The sequence below is a fragment of the Elgaria multicarinata genome, chromosome 20, assembly GCF_023053635.1.
Source record: "Elgaria multicarinata webbii isolate HBS135686 ecotype San Diego chromosome 20, rElgMul1.1.pri, whole genome shotgun sequence".
Lineage (NCBI taxonomy): Eukaryota > Metazoa > Chordata > Lepidosauria > Squamata > Anguidae > Elgaria > Elgaria multicarinata.
Window position 1 is genome coordinate 18,096,581 of NC_086190.1, and position 22,034 is coordinate 18,118,614.

The following is a 22,034-nucleotide window of genomic DNA, read 5'->3' on the forward strand; positions in this document are numbered from 1 at the left end:
GCGTCCGCGCGGTGCCTGACGGGACGGCCGCGGCACGTAGAGCTAGGAAAGTGCAGAGGGACCTGCGCACGCGCACTCCTGGCGCCCCTAAAACGCCCTCTGGGCCCTTTCCGCTCCTGCGACGCGGCGCCCGTTGCGTGTGCGCGTTAACCCCGGATCATGGCGCGGCCGCTCTGCGGCGGAGCTCTATGGCCCGCGCGGTGCCCGACGGGACAGCGGCGGCCATGGCGTCTCCCCGGGCTTCTCCGCTCTTCCTCCTGCGGCTGCTCGTCTTCTCCTTCTCCGCCCTCCCGCCTCCCCCGGCGGCCGCCGTCTACGAGGACCAAGTGGGCAAGTTCGACTGGTGAGCGCGGCGGGCCTGCGGAACTCCCCGCTGCGGGGCTGGGCCTGGGCGCCCTTCGCAGAGGCCTTGGACTACAAGCCCCATCAGCCTCGGACCGGCTGGTGGGTGCTGCAGCCCAGGGCTTCTGCAGGCGCCGCAGTTTGCGGGGGAGAGGCGGATTCAGCGAAGGCGTGGAGGGGGCTAGAAGTCATGGTGGGCGGAAGGAAGACGGCCTCCAGGACTTTGGGACTTCAGCTCCCATCAGCCCCAGCCAGCATGGCCAAAGTCCAGGAGGATAGGAGTTGTTGTCCAGAGCCTCTGGAATGCACCATATTGGAGGCAGCTACTTTAGAGTAGGGGTGGGCAGAAGGAAGACGAACTCCAGGTCTTTGGGACTTCAACTCCCATCAGCCCCAGTCAGCATGGCCAAGGTCCAGGAGGATAGGAATTGTTGTTGTCTAGAACCTCTGAAATGCACCATATTGGAGGCAGCTACTTTAGAGTAGAGGTGGGCAGAAGGAAGACGAACTCCAGGTCTTTGGGACTTCAACTCCCATCAGCCCCAGTCAGCATGGCCAAGGTCCAGGAGGATAGGAGTCGTTGTTGTCTAGAACCTCTGAAATGCACCATATTGGAGGCAGCTACTTTAGAGAAGGGGTGGACAGAAGGAAGACAACCTCCAGATCTACGGGACTACAACCCCCATAAACCCCAGCCAGCATGGCCAAGGTCCAGGAGGATAGGAGTTGAAGTCCAAAACCTCTGGAGGGCACCAAATTGGAGGCGGCCGCTTTAGAGCCAGGGTGGGCAGAAGGAAGCAGACCTCCAGGTCTTTGGGACTTCAACTCCCATCAGCCCCATTCAGCATGGCCAAAGTCCAGGAGGATAGGAGTCGTTGTCTAGAACCTCTGAAATGCACCATAATGGAGGCGGCTGCTTTAGAGTAGAGGTGAGCAGAAGAAAGCAGGCTTCCAGATCTTTGGGACTTTAAATCTCTGGATCCCTGACAACCAGCCCTGCTAACAGGGGGCTCCTGGGAGTCAAAACATCTGGAGATCTACCTTACACCATATTGTAGGCCAGGGGGTGGGCAGAATTGAGATCTCCAGATGTTTTGGTCACCAACTCCCAGGATGCCTGCATGCCGTTGACTTGGGGTGTTTCTGCATTTACAGTATGTGTAACCCGGCAGTCTGCAGATCTGGATTCTCCCTAGATCTCTGGGTGATTTGCAGGATATTGGCAGGAGCGCCTGGCTTCCAATGCAGCAACAACAACATTCGGAAATTATACTGTTGAAATGAAAGGGAGAAATGCTTGAGGCAACCAGAAACTGAGTGTTTTTTACGGACGGGTGGTGAGCTCAGTTGAGTTCTAATACTCGAAACAAATCCCTCAGCTCGGAATTCTTTAATTCCATGTGTGAATCTTTTGCACCAGGTGGTGCTTGATGGATCTTTGGGTGCTGGTAAAAAAATAAATAGGGTAGACCCTACAAGCCTGAAATTTGCCCACCATTGATGTTATTATTATTAGTATTTATTTATATAGCACCATCAATGTACATGGTGCTGTACAGATTATACACAGTAATCTTACACATTTGCACAGAGAAATCCCAGTTATTTAGTTGACTCAAATGCCGCAGAGTTGGAAGGTCACGTGGGGTGTGGTTCTTTTTTGTGTGTTTTCTACCAGGAGGCAGCAATATCTTGGCAAGATCAAGTTTGCCTCCTTAGAGTCTTCGCAGGGCTCCAAGAAACTCATTGTGGCCACGGAGAAGAATGTGATGGCCGCTTTGAATTCCAGGACAGGAGACATCCGTGAGTGTCTTATTTCGGGCGGTGGCCTGTTTGCACTTCTGGACATGTTGGTGATCATCTCGCAGCAGTTGCACTTGGTTCTGCTTCTGACTCAGTCTAAGGCACAATCCTATGCATTTGTAGACTTAAAAAGGTCCTACAACTTGTAGGGTTTTTTTTCCCTGTCTCAAAATACATAGGAATGTGTCCCAAGGTAATTTCATAGCTGGTTGGCCACTGTGTGGACAGAGTGCCGGACTGGATGGACTCTTGGTCTGATCCAGCAGGGCTCTTCTGATGTCCTTATAGGTATATGAGAAGGATTTCAATAAAAACATTGAAATGTAGAGTATTTCATAGAATCGTAGAGTTGGAAGGGGCCTCTAAGGCCATCGAGTCCAACCCCCTGTTCAGTGCAGGAATCCACCTTAAAGCATCCCTGACAGATGGTTGTCCAGCTGCCTCTTGAAGGTCTTTAGTGTGGGAGAGCCCATGACCATTGTCGTACTGCTCTAACAGTCAGGAATTTTTTCCTGATGTCCAGCCGGAATCTGGCTTCCTGTAACTTGAGCCCGTTATTCCGTGTCCTGCACTCTGGGAGGATCGAGAAGACATCCTGGCCCTCCTCTGTGTGACAACCTTTCAAGTATTTGAAGAGTGCTCCCATGTCTCCCCTCAATCTTCTCTTCTCCAGGCTAAACCTGCCCAGTTCTTTCAGTCTCTCCTCATAGGGCTTTGTTTCCAGACCCCTGATCATCCTCGTTGCCCTCCTCTGAACCCCCTCCAGCCATTTATTCCCCCCACACCTACTGCAACAGTCAGTATTCCGTGACCGACCGTTACAGGGCTATTCATCTTATTTTGGGTGGTTTCTAGCCCTTTAGGTTTTTTACTCTAAATAATTTAAGTAGTTAGAATAAAATGTTTACCAGAAATACCAGCCTGTTTAACTTCAAGCTCTTACTGCCAGTAGATAAACCTTAGGAGAGTTATTTTGACTTTTTAGAATTGGGGGTGGGTGGGTGTGGGAACGGTAAAAAGAAGAAGAGGAGGAAGAGGAGTTAAGTTTGGGTCTAGGGCCGGGAAGCGTAGATTTCTGGGGAACCCTGGGGAACCATTCCTATATTCATCTGACTCCTGGTTCTTTTTAAGTGTGGCGTCACGTGGACAAAGGAACTCCTGAAGGGGCGGTAGATGCTATGCTGATCCATGGACAAGGTGAGTGAAGTGTTGGTGTCTTCTCTGCCTTATTGATCGCTGCCCAGACAAGTTCTAAGTGCCTGCTGTAATGCTTCCTAACCATCTCCCATTTCCACCAACAAGTTTGTAAGTAAGCATTTGCGGGTATCGCAACCTAACAGCTGTTTTATCCTCCCGGGTCCATAGATGCCATCACTGTTTCCAACGGAGGCCACATCCTGCGCTCTTGGGAGACCAACATCGGGGGGTTGAACTGGGAGATTTCGATGGACGCAGGCAGGTGAGCCTTCCTGGGAGGCGGAAGACGGCTATGGCGAATTGGTTTGTCATCTTCAGGGATAAGTCCATATTTTTTTCTTTTAATCACATATTTTTTTTCTTTGAACCAAAGTTTTCAGACGGCTAGTTTGGTGGGGCTGCAGGACGCCGTGAAATACGTGGCAGTGTTGAAGAAAAGCGCTCTCTCGCTTCACTACCTCTCCAACGGTCACCAGAAGTGGGTGGAGCACTTACCAGACAGGTAGGCTACTGCTGTGGCCGTTGCAAAGGGTCTAACCCTAGACGGCAGCCTATGATTGTTTTCAATAAAGCAAACGGCAAAAAAAGAGGAGAGAGACTCTCACAATGAAACTGATAGCAAAAAGGGGGACTTTATAGGAGGCTGGAAAACACCAAGGTAATCACTTTCAGAGGATGCAATTTGTGGGTACAGATTTTTTTAAAAAAGCAATTGGTATGATAGAAAGCAAATGTAACTTTCGGGAATGCAGTTACAGTTTTTAACAAAGTGGTTGTTAATATGAAAATACAATTGCAAGTGGACAGTTTTTAACAAGAAGTCGCTAATTTGTAATTTGTAATAAAGCTATAATAACATGCAGTTGCTGTATTTGAAGAAGCAATAACATATCTTTAATAGACGGTTGCCTTTTTTTGACATGCAATTGCTAATAGATAAATAATGACTGCAGGTCTTAATAAACTCTTAAGACCCATGATAGCTATGGTTTTTAATTGGTAATTAAGTTGAAATAAAGTATAATAGAGTTTAACATGCAGTTGCTGTATTTAACAAGCAATAGTAACTCTTTAATGGACAGTTGCTTTCTTTGACATGCAATTGCTACTGGATGAATAATGAGGTCTTAATATAATCTTAAGACGTAATAATAGTTACATAATGGCTAAACAGTAATTCTAGCTTGTGTAATCCATTTCTATTTATCTTCATCAGTAGTATAAAATATGCAACAAAAATTATTATTTTCTTTATCTTTGACTGCACTGTAGATGTAAGGATAAATATGCATATACTTTCACTTTGCATGAATATTGGGCAAAAGGCGGGATACAAATAAATGTAATAATAATAATAATACTAAATAATATGGCTGTGTTCCATTCAGTACCTTGAACTTGGTCATAGCAACAGTGGCAAAATTAATGACCCATTGAATAGCGGGTTACTTTGGCTGTTCGGATGACCACCTCTCCTCCTTGTATTGGGAAGGGAAGCAGGGGAGATTGTTGTGGGTCTTAAGAAGAAAGACTTCAGTGTGAGGGACCGTGGTTAGACGTGATGCCTGTTACCAAAACCATGAGGCGTGTAGCTGGAGTTAATAGAATTGGCGGCTGAATGGAAAAACAGGCGTTCGTTTTCGTAAACGGCAGATAAACGCTCAGTTCAGACAACGTGTTAGTTGACGGTGGTTTTAGAACTGCATGGCGGGGTTTTTACACCACCGTTGAGAAACGTGTTGTCTGGCGGAAAACACACAATGGTGGAGATTTTTTGGGAAACACTCCACACAGAATATCCATGCTGTACAGAGGAGGGTTCCTGCACAACCGTTGTGCTGTGTTTTGTATGGTGGGCTCCGTGGAGTTTTCCGTTGCATTGACTTTTCCCACTGGCTACAGAGTTCTTTGGCAAGAGGGGCGAAAGGAGCGAGTGCCGACGGGATTGGTTTTTTTGCAGCAGTGGCTGATGGGATACCATCGGGAGGACCGGGGGAGGAGAGAGGGCGGAGGAACCGTCAATCAAACGTCGCGATGGGTTTTACTCAACTCCACGGTAGCCCACAGTCACCCAACGGTGGAGTTAGAACACGTTGTGTGGGGGATGTCCCCTACGAACTCAACCGTTGAGTGGAGTTTTCACACTGCGTTGACTAACGTGTTGTCCGAACTGAGTCAAAGTGATAAACCTGTTCTCTGGCCGTACCACTTCAGGCTGTACCGCTTGAGAGGAACATACAGGACAAGTGAAGGTGTCTCTTAAATCCCTAGCAGCTGGCTCTATTAACCGACTTCTGATTTTCCTCGCCAGTGAGATTGTCCAGTATCAGCTGGTGTATTCGCACGGAACGGGGGTCGTGCACGTCGTTGGGGTCACTTCCCAGAACCATTTGAGTGTCATCACCTTCAACGTCGAGGACGGGGAAATTACAAGACAGGTAGAACATGATCCTAGCGCTGGATGGGATTCCCCCCCCCGCCCCCCGCCGTAAGTTGTGTCCTTAACTGACCGATGGCCCTGGCTCTTGAGCAATGGACAGTGATTTTTCCCGGCTGTGGATCCTTTTTGACAAACTCACAAACGCAACGTCCGTGTCAATGAAGTTATAACTGGAGAGGACCCATTTGTGGGCGTAAGAGCCTTAAAGCTGGCGACAGATTTGTGGCATATTTTTTCCCCTTTTCATTTGATGGTGAGCCCGTGAAGTCATCCTGAATCTGAAAGCGGCCGAACTCTTCCACGCGTGGAAGAAATGGGAGCCGCCGTACGCTTTGGGGGTGACTCCCGTTCTTTCTTTCTTTCTCTCTCTCTCTCTCTCTCTCTCTCTCTGCAGGTTAGGGTGCCGGCCCCCTGGCTACGGAAGCTGAGTGAGGCTTGCGGCGTGGCCGGCGAGGGCGTCCTGGTGTGCGCGGACGGGGACACCCACTCGCTTTACACCTTGTCCCTGGGCGTGGGGGAAGAGGCGAAGCAGGTCCCGCTGCAGGTGAGGGATCCCGGAAGAGGCAACCTGGAAGGGGTTGATTCTCAGCTCGGCTTCACTCAAGGGCCGTTAGCGTCTCTGGTTCCGGACCTGGAAGGGATATTGCTCTGGTCTCCAACGTGGTACCCATGGATACTGATGTGCCTGTGGACCTCTCTCCTGGTGGTTGCAGGCTCACTACCCTTCCTGGGTTTTGTTTTCTTAAGTGATATTATTTACCTGGGAGGCTGGCCTGCTGCGAAGCAAAGTGTTGCTCTCCCGCGCCGTCTGCGTTTGGGTGCCGGGCATCACCGGAAAAGGGATTGAATCCCTTGCCACGAGAGCGGCTCACCGCGGGTCGCACTTTTTCCTTTTCTCCCGAATCGAGTCTTGCAAAGTGGGAAAAGGTCAGCCAGGCCAGGCTCAGCTGAGGTTCTGCTACAGTGAGGGTGAAGGAGGGGGAGGAGAGAGCATGAGCTCTTCCCACCCTCCTCGCCAAGAGCCAAGCCTGGAAAGAATCCCAGCCGCCAGGTCCTCCTGGTGTTTAAAAAGCTGCATAAACTACAAGGCTCAGATTCGGGCAGCCTGGCTCCACTTCCGTCCAGGCCCTGCGCGAGGGGGGTTGGGGGGACGCGGGGTTGGCTGATTTGGCCTCCTGTGTTTCCTTCCTGCCGCAGTCCCTTGGCCTGGAATGGACCGACGGCTTCCAGCCCCGCTTGCTGCCCTCTCAGCCCAACGCCGCCGGCGCTTCCCGCACTCAGTTCTTCCTGCGGCTGGGCCCCGGCCACTTCGCCCTGCTGCAGTATCGGAACGGCGTGCCCAGCCTCCTCCGGGACTTCCCGCAGGTAACGGGAAAGCGGACGGGCGGGCGTTTAAACGAGGGGAAAAGAGCCTTCGGCCCGGTTAAAGCCAGCCTTCCCCAGGAAGGTCAGCCAGGTGGCAGAGAGGGCAGGTTAGAAGAGGTGGCACAGGGCACGTGTTTTGCATGTGGAAGAGCCCGGTTGAATCTCAGGTGAGATGGATCAGTACTAAGCTCCATATTGAAGTGTGTATCTGATGGCCCTCGCCACAAGTTACTGTGAAGGAAGGCTGGGGTCCACCCAGCGCCCCTGCAAGGTAGGCACCTGGACCAAGCGTCTAGGTTCCCAGGTAGCCCCCTCTTTAGCCCTGTCCGTAACCAGGAAGAGCCAGCCCTTGGAAGAATAAAACCACACCCACACCCACACATTAAGGACCAAAGCAGGTTTATTTACACAACCTAAAATCTACCTCGTAAGGCTCTGGTCAGGCAGTAAAAGCTGAGGGGAAAGGAGGAGGGAGGGAGGGAAAATACAAAGGGAAGGTTAGCAGCCAGCAATTACACCGTAAAACCATTAACCCCGTTCTGACACCTGCCGCAGCCGCGGCCGGTCTCCCCCAAAGTATCCAGACACTTTAAACATAAAAAACCGAACTAAACCCCGAGCGGTATCTCCCAGCTCGGACCAGATCTTCCACCTAGTACAAGTGTAGCCTGCAGGGAGATGGCGAGTCCTGGCTTCTTTCTCCCCTTGCCAGACAGGCCCCGTGTCTCATCCCCACCAACCGATGCCCTGCCCGGGCCCCTGGCGCCTCCTCCCTGAGGAGTGAGACCCACTCCATCGAAGCATTCTTTCCCACAGCTGGAACAGTTCGGCGTCCCAATTCACCCCGATAACCCCCCAGGTGCTGTGGTGGAAGCGCAGGGCTGGGCGCGACCAATTCCCCAGATGTGCAATCGACCTTGAGAACCGCTCCCTCTGGCTCAGAGGCCTGGGCCAAGGTCGACCGTTTGCACACAGTTATTCAGACAAGACTTAGCTGAGCAGAACAAGACCGCAGCCATTTTGGGCTGTCCTTCACAATTACGGGCTGTGATAACCCACACTCAAGGGTTGAGCGTTAGGGTTGTCGTTGAACCGCGGGTATTCGTGTTGTCTGAACCTAGCACCAAACCACGGTTTGTTTCCTGCGAAGGATTCCCCCCCACCCCCCTCATTCTCTCTCCGTGCTGTGTTTCCCCAGGCTGGCCTGGCGACCTTTGCCACCACCAACGAGAAGACGGTAGCTGCAGTCCTCACGTGCAAGGGCGAAGCGGTAGGTCACACGAGTGCATCACGCCAGGTGAAATCCACAGCCCGGGCTGCGCCTGCTCTCCTTTGCAGTCGCTGGTTTAGCTGGGCTGCTCTTACAGGAATCGCTGACTATATTTAGGCAAGAATAAAACTTTTGCCCACGTGGCACGGTCCCTTTGTGTGGGTTAACGAGCAAATCCGGACATCTTCCATTACCTGTGGTTTTCTGTTTTGTCCAAACCTGAAAACTATACCAAGACAAGGTGTCAAACCGTTGTTTGAAGCTGGCTTAATATTCTGGTTTTTCTCCAAAGCTGATAACCACACTTTCCCGGTTCAGATAACACATGAAAATATAGTTCATCAAAGTCTTCCTGGTTTGTTTGCCGATTTGCAGTAAGAGGCGGCATTTAGGCCCCAAAACTTGTTCACCTCTTGGCATTTTAAGCTGAGATACGATTGTCCAGACTCTTTGGCTATGTGACTGCAGAAACCTCGAGGGTTGACATTGTTTTGGCTTTTTAAAAAATTCATGCCGTCCTCTGCATAAATTCTGAAAAGATGCTTCGTGATCCCAGCTATTGCTGAGTTCAGGAACAACTCCGCTTTTGATTTGAAACGTCTGCTTTGCTTGTGGCTTGGGCTAAGCAAGGAAGGGTACGGGAAATCTTACCGCTGTGCATTTTAAATAAAAGAAGAAATAGGGTAAATAAATATTTGCACTGCAATTTTAAATGTTGGCAGCACGTCCTGTGGATTATCTTGTACTGCTTACAGCAGCTCTGTAAGGTAGGCACGTATTATCCCCATTTTGCAGACGGGAAGACTGAGAGTGAATTTATAGTAGGTGAGATTTGAACTGTAGATTTTTATCTAGCTCAGTTTCTACTATGCTACACTACAGCCCTTTCTACACCTAAGGGTTATCCCAGGATGGAGGGATCACCCCTGCCTGCTCCTGGGATCCCCTGTGTGGCATTATTATTATTATTATTATTATTATTATTATTATTATTATATTTATTTTTATCCTGCCTTTTGCCCAATACTGGGCCTCAAGGCGGCTTTACAAAGTTTAAAACATACATTGTAAAACCTAGGAAAAGAAATTTTTAAATAAATAAATAAAACTCCATAAACGTTTAAAATACACGACAAAATTTTAAGTCATTAACATAGATGGAGGGCCAGATTATTCTCCAAAGGCCTGCTGGAACAAAAAAGTTTTAGCCTGCTTCTGAAAGCCCATCCAGGAGGGAGCCAGCCTAGCTTCCCTGGGAAGAGAGTTCCAGAGCACCGGAGCAGCCACCGAGAAGGCCCTCTCCCGCGTTCCCACCAAACACGCCTGTGAAGATGGTGGGACTGAAAGAAGGGCCTCTCCAGAAGATCTCAAAGCACGGGCAGGCTCGTAAGGGAGAATACGGCCTTTCAAATAACCTGGAACCGAGCCATTTAGATGCACAAGAATGATCCCAGGAGATAGGGCTGGTGTGGACATGTCTTATGTCTCATGCCTGGATTTTCCTGTCAATGTAACATCCAGACTGCCAGATGCATGACCACCCCCCATGCTCTGTCTTGCGTTCTTTGCAGAAACCAGGTCACAATGATGACCCCCCAGTCTGGCAGTCTGTTCGGACAAACCTCCAAGCAAGTCCGGGAAAGATGAGACGCTCTTCGTGTCTCTAGTAATATTCCTTTTCAGGTCTAGATAGAGACAGATACTCCTGAAAAATACAGGAAGTAGCATCGAGCGGTCACTTTTAGACCTGGCTGCCACGTTTACCTATGTTATTGTACATGTATTGTACATGGTGGCACTGGCTGCATTCAGACATCATGCTAAACCAGAGTTTGTAAAGCCAAACAAACCATGGTTTAAAAAACATGTTGTAAAAACAGCAACAAAAAAGCCAGTGGTTTCTAAAAAGAAACAAACTCCCCCCCCCCAACCATGGTTTGTAATAAAAACTAAACAAAAAAGCCAATCCATGATATATGGAATAACAAAAAAAAGTCCAAACATGATTCCTTGGGGTGGGGGGAAAGGCAGGATATAAACGTAATAAAGAAATAAACAAATAATAAATGTGTGAATCGTATCCCCTTTTTTTTTATTTTCTCCGAACAACGCTACAGGAGTCCTTACCCTGCCACAACCAATCCTATGCAGTGAATTTGTACTTGGCTGAAACTGGGCAGAGACTGCTGGATACCGTCATCTCGTTCACCTTGGAGAAAAGCAGCACCCGGCCTGAGCAGGTAAGTGGGCAGGAGCCTTTCTTGACCTGTTCAGCACGAGGGAAAAACCCCGAGTAGATCTGCAGGAATCAGGACTACACACTTTTTACTGCTAGATGATTCCATTACACTGATAAATCATTCCAGCTCATGCACCGGTCTTTCCGAACCTACTGCCTTGTCAGATGGGTTGGACTACAGCTCCCATCATTCCTGTCCTGTGCCCCTTCCCCTCCAGGGTGATCGCAAGGAGGAGATTGGAAGCTTTTCCTCCTGGCGTTAACTATCAGCGGCTTGTCATTACGTCCAAACTGGAACAAACTGGTTAGTTCTAACTGTGGTTTGTCCAAAGAAGCCAGGATCGCTAGACACAGTTCGAAGTTGTCCGGACAAACCACGGTTAAAACTAACTACGGGTTGTCCCACTTTGGAGATAATGGCAACCTATGGAGGCAAATGCTTTCGGTCTCCACCTTGTGGCTGCGTCAGAAGGGCTTACGAGAGGAAATGCGTGAGTCAGAGGCTCATACGCGTAACACCACAGTTCAGTGTAACATCTGAACTGGACTGCTGTATTTCTGCGTGTCGTTGAAAAGATTAAAGGTTCAAGGGGTGTTTCAGTGCCAAGGCTGCTTGCGATTGCTGTGACGGTACAAGACCGAAACCAGAAATTCTGAGTGCGCAGTCAATTCCTCCACTGGGTAATTTAAGAACACTGTAAACTTGAGCTCTTTTTTTTTTTTGACCTTGCAAGTGGATGATATCCTAATCCGACAGTCTTCCACTTCTTCCTCTGCAGCTTTATATCCAAGTCTTTTTGAAGAAAGACGACTCGGTGGGCTACAGGGCTCTAGTGCAAACAGCTGATCATATGCTCCTGTTCCTTCAGCAGCCAGGTGAGTCCGCGACTCCCATGTTGTAGATGGGGAGACCATGTCCAATGGGCGGTATCCAATGGCGTAAAAGACATTGCTCTAGCTGAAACTAAGTTCCAAACATTGCGCAAGAAGAGAATCCCGCTGAAGTGACGTTTGCGCAGGTGTGGTTGCACAGTCCATCGCACAAGAGCTTGTGCATTGTTTGCGCAACCTGACGTGCAACCGGTTTGCGCGTGATGCGCGGGAAATCCATTGTGCACACGTTTGCGCCCTATGAATGCACAACTGCGCAGCTCCGCGAACGCTATTTGAGTTTGAGGAATGTCATTGTTGGCTACTGTCCAGAGGCTGAGAGTGTGTGTGTCTTGCCAGAGGCCACCTACCATGTTCACGGTGGAGGCGAGATTCAATCTGGAGATGTCCTGAATTGTTGCTTAGTGTCTTAGCCACTGTGCTTCACGACAGCTCTTCTTACACTTGTGTTTCCTTGGAAAAGTGCAACGCGAACTAACGGGAAATTGGAAAGTTGTTTTCCGACTCTCTCCGTGTCTCTCCTTCTCTCCAGGAAAGGTTCTGTGGAGCAGAGAAGAGTCCTTGGCCGAAGTGGTGAGTTTACAGATGGTGGACCTGCCGCTGACGGGTGCCCAGGCGGAACTGGAGGGCGAATTTGGAAAGAAAGCAGGTAACCGCGGCAGTCCTGCGAGCAACGTTTGGCGGAGACGTGGCTTGCTGCCCAAACTTAAAAACTGATGCTGGTATTGGAAGCGGGTGACAGGTGTTGCAGTTTATTACGGCATATAAAACCGCGAGCGAATTGGGCATCGTGTTTTGACGCCTGGGACTGTGGGTCCATCGGCAGAAATGTGGTCGTGTTAATTTTAAACTACTGTGTATGTCCTTCGTGGTCTTGTGCGTTTATCTGGCGCTTTGAATCGCCAATGCCTTCTGGGGTGGGCGGATCCACAAACGTTTTTGAGCAGGGCGGATGTGGTTGGCAAACAAAGCTGTGACTCGCCCTTGCCGCCCTTCTGCTCCAGCTTTTCTTCTCACCCCAAATAGTAAATTTGAATTGTTACATGCTTTGTTTTTTGGGTTTTTTTGCTGCCTGGGAACCAGCAATTCAAGGTAAATCTGTCTGTTTTGCTTCTGTTGATATTTTTGCTTTGGAAGTGTGTGTGTGTGTGTGTGTGTGAGAGAGAGAGAGAGAGAGAGAGATCATAGAACCATAGAATAGTAGAGTTGGAAGGGGCCTACGAGGCCATCGAGTCCAACCCCCTGCTCAAGGCAGGAATCCACCCTAAAGCATCCCTGACAGAGGGTTGTCCAGCTGCCTCTTGAAGGCCTCTAGTGTGGGAGAGCCCACCACCTCCCTAGGTCACTGGTTCCATTCCTGTACCACTTTAACAGTCAAGACGTTTTTCCTGACATCCAGCTAGAATCTGGCTTCCTATAACTTCGGCCTGTTATTCCGTGTCCTGCTCTCTGGGATGATGGAGAGGCGATCCTGGCCCTCCTCTGTGTGACAGCCTTTCAAGGATTTGAAGAGGGCTCTCATGTCTCCCCTCAATCTTTCTGTTGGAACTTGGAGATCTGTTGGAACTCTTGTCGTTTCCACACGGTTCATTCTGTTGCAGAGTAAATTTTGTCTGACTTCCATTGAGAAAGAAGACAACCCACAGATTCTGAGCTGTTAACGTTTTCACTGATAAGGTCCGGTGAAGATTCATCCTTGGCTGGTGAAGGGGCCTGAGAGAATCTCCTTCCCTGCTTCCTGTGTAGGCTGGGATGTTTCTAGTTCTGTTGCTTCTGCTTCAGAAACTGATTCCGACTGCTAGCCTGAAACTCCTTCCTGAACAGGCCTGATCGTGACCATGAGCTGCTGCTTATTCCAACTCTTCTTCCTTCTCGCTCTCCGTTTGCAGATGGCTTACTGGGCATGTTGCTCAAGCGTTTGTCCTCCCAGCTCATCCTGCTGCAGGCCTGGACGGCTCACCTGTGGAAGTCCTTCTACGACGCCCGCAAACCCCGGAGCCAGATCAAGAATGAGGTGAACATCGACAACTTGGCCCGGGATGAGTTTAACTTGCAGAAGATGATCGTGGTGGTCACGGCCTCTGGAAAGGTGAGGACGGTGGGGGTGGGGTGGGGTGGGGTGGCAGGAGGGGAAATTTATTTTATTTTTATTTATTTCTTGCAACTCTTCATTGCCCAATTGCCAATGCAGAGGGTCTCAGGTTCAATCCCCTGCATCTCCAGGCAGCAAGATGCAGGATCACTGATAGGTTATGCCTGCACTGATTGGCTATGCTTTTGGGGGAGAGGCTGTAGGTCAGCTCTAGATCCCCTGCTCTGCATGCAGAAAGTCTCAGGCTCGAACCCTGGCATCTCCAGGTAGCAAGATGCAGGATCACTGATAGGTTATGCCTGCACTGATTGGCTATGCTTTCGGGGGAGAGGCTGTAGCTCAATGGTGGAACCTCGGTTTGCATGCAGAAAGTCCTGGATTCAAACTCCAGTAGCATCTCCAGGTAGAGCAGGAAACCCTGGGGAGCCCCTGTATTGACCACCCTGCACTAGATCAGTGACAGGAAATGTGTAGCCTTCTGGAAATTGTTGGGACTGCAACTCCCATCATCCATCAGCATTGGCGGTGCCGGCTAGGGCTGATGGGGGTTGTGGTTCACCCACATCGGGAGGGACACACCTTCCCCCAGCCCCGAGCTAGACGGGCCAAGGGCGCGACTCAAGAGTAGCTCCCTGCACCCAGGACTCTGCATGACTGGCGACGGTCTGGCCGTTGTGTCTTTCCAGCTGTTTGGCATCGAAAGCAGCTCCGGGACGATCCTGTGGAAGCAGTACCTCCAGGACGTGAAGCCGGGCTCCTCCTTCAAGCTGATGGTCCAGAGGACGACCGCTCACTTCCCCCACCCTCCCCAGTGCACCCTGCTGGTCAAGGACAAGGTACCGGGGGCCGGCCAGACGGGTTTGAACGGCTTTTTGCCTTTTAAAGCCATGGTTTAAGGTGTCGTCTGAACGGGGCCAACGCGCGTGGGCATGTAGGGAAATGCAGTTAAAAAGAAAAAGGTGTGGGGGAAAACCTTCGATGAGGCCTTAAAGTAGTTTTTTTGAATTCCAGACAAGAAATGCAAGGAGGAGCATCCGTAGGCTTTTGAATACGACAAAAACGGGAGCTTAATGCGTGCTTGGTAGCTAACCAGGCCCATAGTTTCCTGCTGATGTGGTGGTTTTTTTTTAATTACCCCCCCTTCTAGGAGACTGGCATGAGCTCCCTCTACGTCTTCAACCCCATCTTTGGGAGGTGGAGCCAGGTGGCCCCTCCGGTGCTGGACCGGCCCATTCTCCAGTCACTGCTGCTGCCCATCATGGACCAGGACTACGCCAAAGTGCTGCTGCTGATTGACGACGAGTACAAGGTGCCCCCCGCGCTCCGCGGCCTCTGTTTCGGAACGCGCCTCCACGTGGGGGGAGGGCCCTGTGCGAATCGCCGCCTCCAACCGCTCCGTCTCGACTTCCCACCAGGTGACGGTGTTTCCCGCGACGAGGAACGTCCTCCGGCAACTGGAAGAAATGGCGCCCTCGGTCTCTTTTTATTTAGCGGACTCCGAGCAGGGCAGGCTGATGGGGCGGAGGTTGCGAAAGGTATATAGCTCCGCTTTCTCCAATATTGTTAAATATTTTCTCTGTGTGAGTGTGTGTGTTGTGGAGTTGCTGCCTGGGCTTGCCCACCCGGAAGTGATGTCATCAGTGGGCGCCCTCGGGCTGATCCTGGAAATGGAAGCAGGAATCACGAGGTGGGGAGCGTGAAGCAGAGGAGGGGGGGACGCCCCTCCAGACAGGTCTTGGGAGAGGCAATGGGGAGAGAGGTACCGGAGGGAACTTCTCCTTGCCTCTCGCTGATGGGCTGCCAGGATCCCGCAGGATCAAGGGCTTGGCAAACAATCACCCCTCGTTCGGGGAAGGTTTGCTAGGGGCCGCCTTGAGATCTCACAGCCCGTGTTTCTCGGCTGCGCCGCAGGACCTGACGACGGAAGAGAGCTGGGAGATCAGCATCCCTGCCGACGTGCAGCGGATCGTGACCGTGAAGGGGAAGCGGGCCAACGAGCACGTCCATTCCCAGGGCCGGGTGATGGGAGACCGCAGCGTGCTTTACAAGGTAAGGCGGAGGGCTCCTCTTAAGAGAAAAACCCAGCAAATGGCCGGTGGGGGGATTTTAGGTTCAAGCTCTTGCGGTCAGTCACTGCCTTCAGGGAGGCATTCAACTGTTTAGAATGTGGGAAAGCCGGGAAACCACCGGTTGGTGGTTGTGGGAAAGGGGGCAGGGCCGTGTGGGGGAAACCCAGAGGGCTGCATTTCGCACCCGGGCGTGACGTTCTTGTGTAGATGAAGAGGCAGGTGCGATTCAGGTAGGAGGAGGTGTGATTCTAAAAGAGAGTGAGAGAGTTACCCAGGGCAAAGAGCCCTGCAGGATGAGACCCCAAAGTCCTTCTAGTTTAGCACATTGTTTTCCCTCGCGGCCCACCAGATACCCCCGGGAAACCCCCAGACACAAGAGGGACATGCGTCTGCCGTCGTCTGTCTGCAGCGTTTTGCACCCCGCATGAAATGCACATTTCATCATTGTGACCTTGCTGGTTCTCGTATCTCTCTTGAGCTCTTGGTCCGGGAACCCGGGAGCGGGAGAAGCAACATGCTGGCCCTGTTAAGGCTGCAGCCTTTGACTCCTTGCAGTCGCTGAACCCGAACCTGCTGGCAGTGGTGACGGAGAGCACCGACACCCACCAGGAGCGCACGTTCATCGGCATCTACTTGATCGACGGCGTCACCGGCCGGATCATCCACTCCTCGGTGCAGAAGAAGGCCAAGGGGCCGGTGCACATCGTCCACTCGGAGAACTGGGTGGTGGTAAGGAGAGAAGGGGCCCTGTCTTCTGGCGTCTGGGGCAGCTTGAGAAGGGCCAGCCCTCTTGCGGCCATTGGAAAAGAGTTGGGAAAGGAGAGAGCCTGATGGAGTGTGGGGTCCCCTGGGCTGTGGAGCCTCCTTGGATTCCTCCAGTGGGGCGGGCCTTGCCCTCCAAACCCCACTCCTGGAGGAATCCCCACTCTGATTAGTCACCTTCAGTACATACTGGGATGTGGCAACTTCTTTCCTTACCTTTACCCTAGAACACACCTTCTCTTTGCTCTCTAGCTTTTGACCTTTGGGGATTATCGTTCTATTTCTCGTTGCTCTGATCTCTTTCCTTCCTCTATTTGCTTCTTTTTCTTCTGTCAATCTCGATTTGTGTAGATTTATTTACGAGAGGCTTCCTTTCCCCTCCTCTCTCCTTTTCCTCCCATCCGTAAGAGATCGGCTGTGTTAATCTCAGGTCTCTACCTTACCTTTTCAGTGGAGGCTGGCGGCTCCAATGTCAGCGGGGCGCTGAATCTGCTCCGGGTTTCAATCAAAACCAGCCAGAACTCTCAAGGAGCTACCCAAGGTGCGAAGAACCCCTTAGAGTTCTGACTGAAGCCCGGAGCGGATTTATCACCCCGCTAACATTGGAGCCGGCAGCCTTCACTGCTTAAAAACCAAAAGTTCTGCCTTTTCTTTCAACTATATTTTAGTCCCTGAAGTGCCCTCTCTAAGCGGCGTTTCCCTTTCCCCATTGCAGTACCAGTACTGGAACGCAAAAGCCCGCCGCAACGAGTTCACCGTGCTGGAGCTGTACGAGGGGACGGAGCAATACAACGCCACGGCCTTCAGCTCCCTCGACCGGCCGCTGTTGCCTCAGGTCCTCCAGCAGTCTTACATCTTCCCCTCGGCCATCAGCGCCATGGAGGTCACCATCACCGAACGGGGCATCACCACCCGCCACTTGCTGAGTTAAGGAGCGGGCCGGGAAAGGAGTGGGGGCGCGGGATGCTTCAAAGGTGTCAATTTGCAGCCCAATGCGGGGAGGTGTGTCTTTGCAAGCAGTTCGCAACGGAACAAAGATTCTCAGGCAAGATCAGTTTTCCTCAGCCTGATGGCCTCCAGATATGTTGGGCTACAACTCCCATTCTCCCCAGCCAGCCTGGCCATTGATGGGTGTTGATATATAAACTGCCCAGAGAGCTCCAGCTATTGGGCGGTATAGAAATGTAATAAATAAATAAATAAATATATTCTGAGAGCCATTGTGGTGAAGCAGCTAAAGTGTCAGTCTGAGAGTCGGGAGATCCGGGTTCTAGTCCCCATTTGGCCATGGAAACCCACTGGGTGACTTTGGGCCAGTCACAGACTCTCAGCCCAACCCACCTCACAGGGTTGTTGTGAGGATAAAAATGGAGAGGAGGAGGAGGAGGAGGAGGATTATGTACGCCGCCTTGGGTTCCTTGGAGGAAAACAGGCGTGATGATAATAATATTCTAATTGGTGTTTTTCAACACTCCTAGTTCAGGAAGCTGTTGAACATTAGGAAGAGAGAGAGATTCAAATTGTAAATGTTGCTTGCTGATGCTTAAATGTCTTGCCTTTGTCTGCATGGCATGCCGATCTGGGAAATACGTTTTTCCTCCGTTTTGTTCTTAAATATGCAGTTGGACTTCCCTCCGGTGCGATCCTTTCGCTCCCCAAGGCTTTGTTAGACCCACGGCGGCCGGAAATCCCGACAGAGCAAACTAGGTAAGGAAACCAGGGGTGGGGTGGGGTGGGGGTGTCCATGCATCTCAGACTGTGGGAGAAGCAGTTGGGCCCATGAAGTGGCTTTAAAGTTGGGTCATCAGCCCAACTAGCGTGGTCTAGGAGTCTAGGAACACTGGAAGCTGACCACTTTGTCCATCCAGCCCAGAGAGGAGAGTCTTTCTCCCTTTCTATTTTAATTTATTTACTGTAAAATTTCAACAAAGCAAAACCAAAAAGAGCGGGGAAGGGGAATGGGGAATGTAGCCGCACACATTTGGATATATCCATTACCTTCCTGCTTCCTGGACGTTAACACATGGTCAGCGCAGATGGATTCTCCATGGATATTATAACACTGGAAGGATAAGTGCTCAACTCCCTACTGCAGTAGATTGAGGCCCTTATAACATATTCAACATTTAAACAGGTGGCGAATGGATAATTATAAGGATATGTGGTCGGCTTTTATTGACGTTTATGTATAGTTTTTAGAAAGCCCTATTTACATCAGGTATATATATATATATATATATATATATATATATATATATATATATGCAAAGCAGAGGCTGTACCCACCCTTCTGTTTCTCAGTCTGAGGGACTTGAACCCGGATCTCTGAGGCTCTGTTTTTGCTCTCCGCTCAATGGACAACCTGGCTTGCTGTGCTCTGCAGTACAACACAGCAAGTGAGATCCGTGTTCCCAACTTCTCATCACCAGTGAGAAGGAATGGAGGCCCTGTGTGTGCCTGTGTCTTCCAGCAGGTGGTCAGATTTGAGCACTCAAATGGAGCTGGTCCGTTGCTATAATTGTTCCTGATGGAGTCAGTTGCTAAAATTTCCTGTTCTGTTTTTAGGGAAGAAAACCTGATGCCCTATTCCCCCGATGTGCAAATCCACGCCGAGAGGTTCATCAACTACAACCAGACAATCTCACGCATGAGAGGCATCTACACCGCCCCGTCGGGCCTTGAGTCCACGTGTCTGGTGAGTAAGCTGTTCAAAACGTCTGAATGCACGGTGTAATAAACAACGCCTTTGAACCCACAGCTTTCAGCGGTAGGAGAAACACATTTCATAGCAGTCCCAGCTGCTGGTAAGAACATGTGTTAATTTAAAACAAAAAGGGGGAGAGGGAGGGGGCAGGAAAGAGGTCCAGGGGTGTGCATGCCTATCTTTGGTTTAGTAGCACTGGCTGGGTTCACACAAACCAACAAGCCAGAGTATGGGTTATGTGGGGGTTTTGTATGGGTTGTTGTTGAGTTGTTGTGTTGTGCGAACCCAGCTACACTGATGAAGAGATTAACCATGAAGAGAACCCATGGTTTGTTGCTAGGGTTGTGGACTCTGGGTTGTGAGTGGTTAACAAGCCATAGGACCTGTTCAGACAACACGCTAAGCCGTGGTTAGGCCGCTAACCTTCTTGCAGCCAATGATCAGTGAGCGTGTTTAAACCTTGCTTATGTAGCCACCATGGTTAGGAATGGTTCACACGACACGCTAAGCCATAACGTTTAGCTCAAAATGCTTAACCAACATGGCTTAGCGTGTCTTATGAACAGGGTCAGCGTTTGTAAGCATGGCTGGATTCACAGAACGCAGAAACTCACAATTCATGACAACCTACATTCAACCCACACTCTGGCTTGTCGAGTTGTGCGAACCAGGTCTCTTGAGGACCAGGCGCTGGGCAGCAGCAGCACATGAGGTCTTCATGTCAGTGGGCCTCCAGGAGGCACATGGTCCGCCATTGCAGGAAACAGGTTGAGGAACTAGGTGGTTAGATCCGGCAGGAACACCCATGCACCTGCTACATCTAGACGGTGCAGATATTTGCTTGAAGTAGGACTCAGCCGTACTTGGCCCTTTCCTCAGGTCGTTGCGTATGGACTGGACATCTACCAGACCCGTGTCTACCCGTCCAAGCAGTTTGACGTCCTGAAAGACGATTACGATTACGTCTTGATCAGCAGCGTCCTCTTTGGGCTGGTCTTTGCCACCATGATCACCAAGAGGCTGGCTCAGGTGAAGCTGCTCAACCGTGCATGGCGGTAACGAGAGATGCAGAGACCAGCCTGCCGGGCGGGACAACGAAAGACCAGACACAGGCGACCCGGCTGTGTCAGCGGTTAAATACGTGCTACTGGTTGCCCTCTGGTGGAAGAGAGAACTGTAGGGTTCTTCCTTTTATTTATTTTTGGCTGTCTTGTCTGCTGGAAAAGTCTGCTAAGCTTGAATCTCCTGTGGAAAACAAGAAATTCCGGGAATATAGTCTATGAAACAGGAGATCGTGAAACTATCCCCCCCCTTGCCCTGTCCCCGGTTTCAACGGCAACAGATTCTTTCTTTTTAAAAAGCGTTTCATGTGTCACCCCTGCAAGTTGATTGAAACTCAACTCTCCATTTGAGTTTCGTTGGGGGAGAACTTTGATTTACAAAGATGTTATAAATATGTGGGGAGAGAAGCCAAGCATAGGGAAATTTGAGCGATGAATGCTCATAAAAATGGACATTAAGTCAAAGTAGATCCGTTTGGCCTTTAATAGCTCCGGGAAGAGAAGAAGCAACTTGTACCATCGAATGTTCTTTTGGCTGCACTGAAAGTTCCCTCCCCGTTTTAACCTGTTCCTGTGGCACAAGACTTCACCATTTGGATCTGTGATGTTTCATCTCTTTGCTCCGGCAAGCCTTGGTTTAAATTTTATAAATTATACTGATCTTCGTAGTAAAACGTGACTGTTGGGATTTAAAAACATGTCCCCATATTTGGGTTAATGGGAGTACTTGAAGCTAGTCTAAAAATAACACAAGTGTTTGAAGTTCTGAACGAAAGTTCCATGTCTTTTTGTGGGTGGGTGTGTTGATTCTTTGCTGTTGGCTTAATATGAAGCATCTATGAGTTTCCTGCTGATTTGAATTTGGACCCGTGTCTCTCCCGCGAACAGTGGAATGCAGCACTTGACAGGAATTTGGGGATTGTTTATTGTATGGCTCATTAAAGTCGGGATGGTGGTGTAAATCCTGCGTTCTCGGTGTGGAAAAGTGTGCCACGATTTTGTATTCCTCTCGAGAGGAACATGCAGCCATTCCGGGACAGAAGCATCCCAGATCAGTCATACCAATAAAAACATCAACACACAACTGATTGGTTACGTTCACTTCATGTAGGTATTTTTTCCTTTCTTTCTAAAGTCAGATTAAAAGGGGTCTATTTGGCGATGGAAAAACGTGCGGGCAGTAGACGTCGTCTAAAGGATGCGCGCACATCCTTTAGACGTGAGCAGTAGCGAGCGTGTGACAAAACACTCGTCCGATGAACCTCATAGTCACCACTGACCCAGGACCGGGATGCTATTCCGCCTGTTCATTCAAGGTTTAGTTCTTGGCAGGAAAAGCGTCAAGCTAAAAGATGCCAAATTGCCCAATTCAGAATATTCCAGCATAGTCTCAAAAGCCATGTTTCACTAAGAGAGCTGTTAACGTAGCAATTTGACTGACGAGCCATATGGCCAGGGCGGCATATGTAAGACTATTTAGGGCAGCCTTCCTCAACCTGGGGCGCTCCAGATGTGTTGGACTGCATCTCCCAGAATGCCCCAGCCAGCCGGCTGGGGCATTCTGGGAGTTGTAGTCCAACACATCTAGAGCACCCCAGGTTGAGGAAGGCTGATTTAGGGCATAATCCTGTGCGCGTTTAGAGAGAGAAAAGTCCTACAAGTGGCTGGGGAATGCTGGGAGTTGGACTCCCTTTTTCTGTCTAAACATGCTTTATTTAGGTAACTTGGGTCAAAGGCCTGGATGTGAACACAACAGATCTGCCAGACCAGATGAAAGGCCGCTATCTAGTTGAGGGTTA

At 50.2% G+C, this 22,034-nt stretch overlaps 1 protein-coding gene across 1 annotated transcript; it reads left to right on the forward strand.

The window, feature by feature from the left end:
* Positions 1 to 212: 212 nt before the first annotated feature.
* EMC1 (ER membrane protein complex subunit 1) lies at positions 213 to 21,319 on the forward strand. The gene is made up of 22 exons (XM_063145033.1): positions 213 to 343; positions 2,021 to 2,145; positions 3,277 to 3,342; positions 3,511 to 3,604; positions 3,716 to 3,844; positions 5,654 to 5,780; positions 6,177 to 6,326; positions 6,980 to 7,147; positions 8,346 to 8,417; positions 10,535 to 10,657; positions 11,436 to 11,532; positions 12,080 to 12,196; positions 13,437 to 13,636; positions 14,326 to 14,475; positions 14,787 to 14,948; positions 15,055 to 15,174; positions 15,551 to 15,688; positions 16,264 to 16,437; positions 17,186 to 17,396; positions 18,093 to 18,177; positions 19,036 to 19,165; positions 20,054 to 21,319. Exons 1-22 carry the CDS (start codon positions 225 to 227, stop codon positions 20,231 to 20,233), a joined length of 2,937 nt encoding a protein of 978 aa, XP_063001103.1. The 5' UTR covers positions 213 to 224; the 3' UTR covers positions 20,234 to 21,319.
* The last annotated feature ends 715 nt before the right edge of the window (positions 21,320 to 22,034 follow it).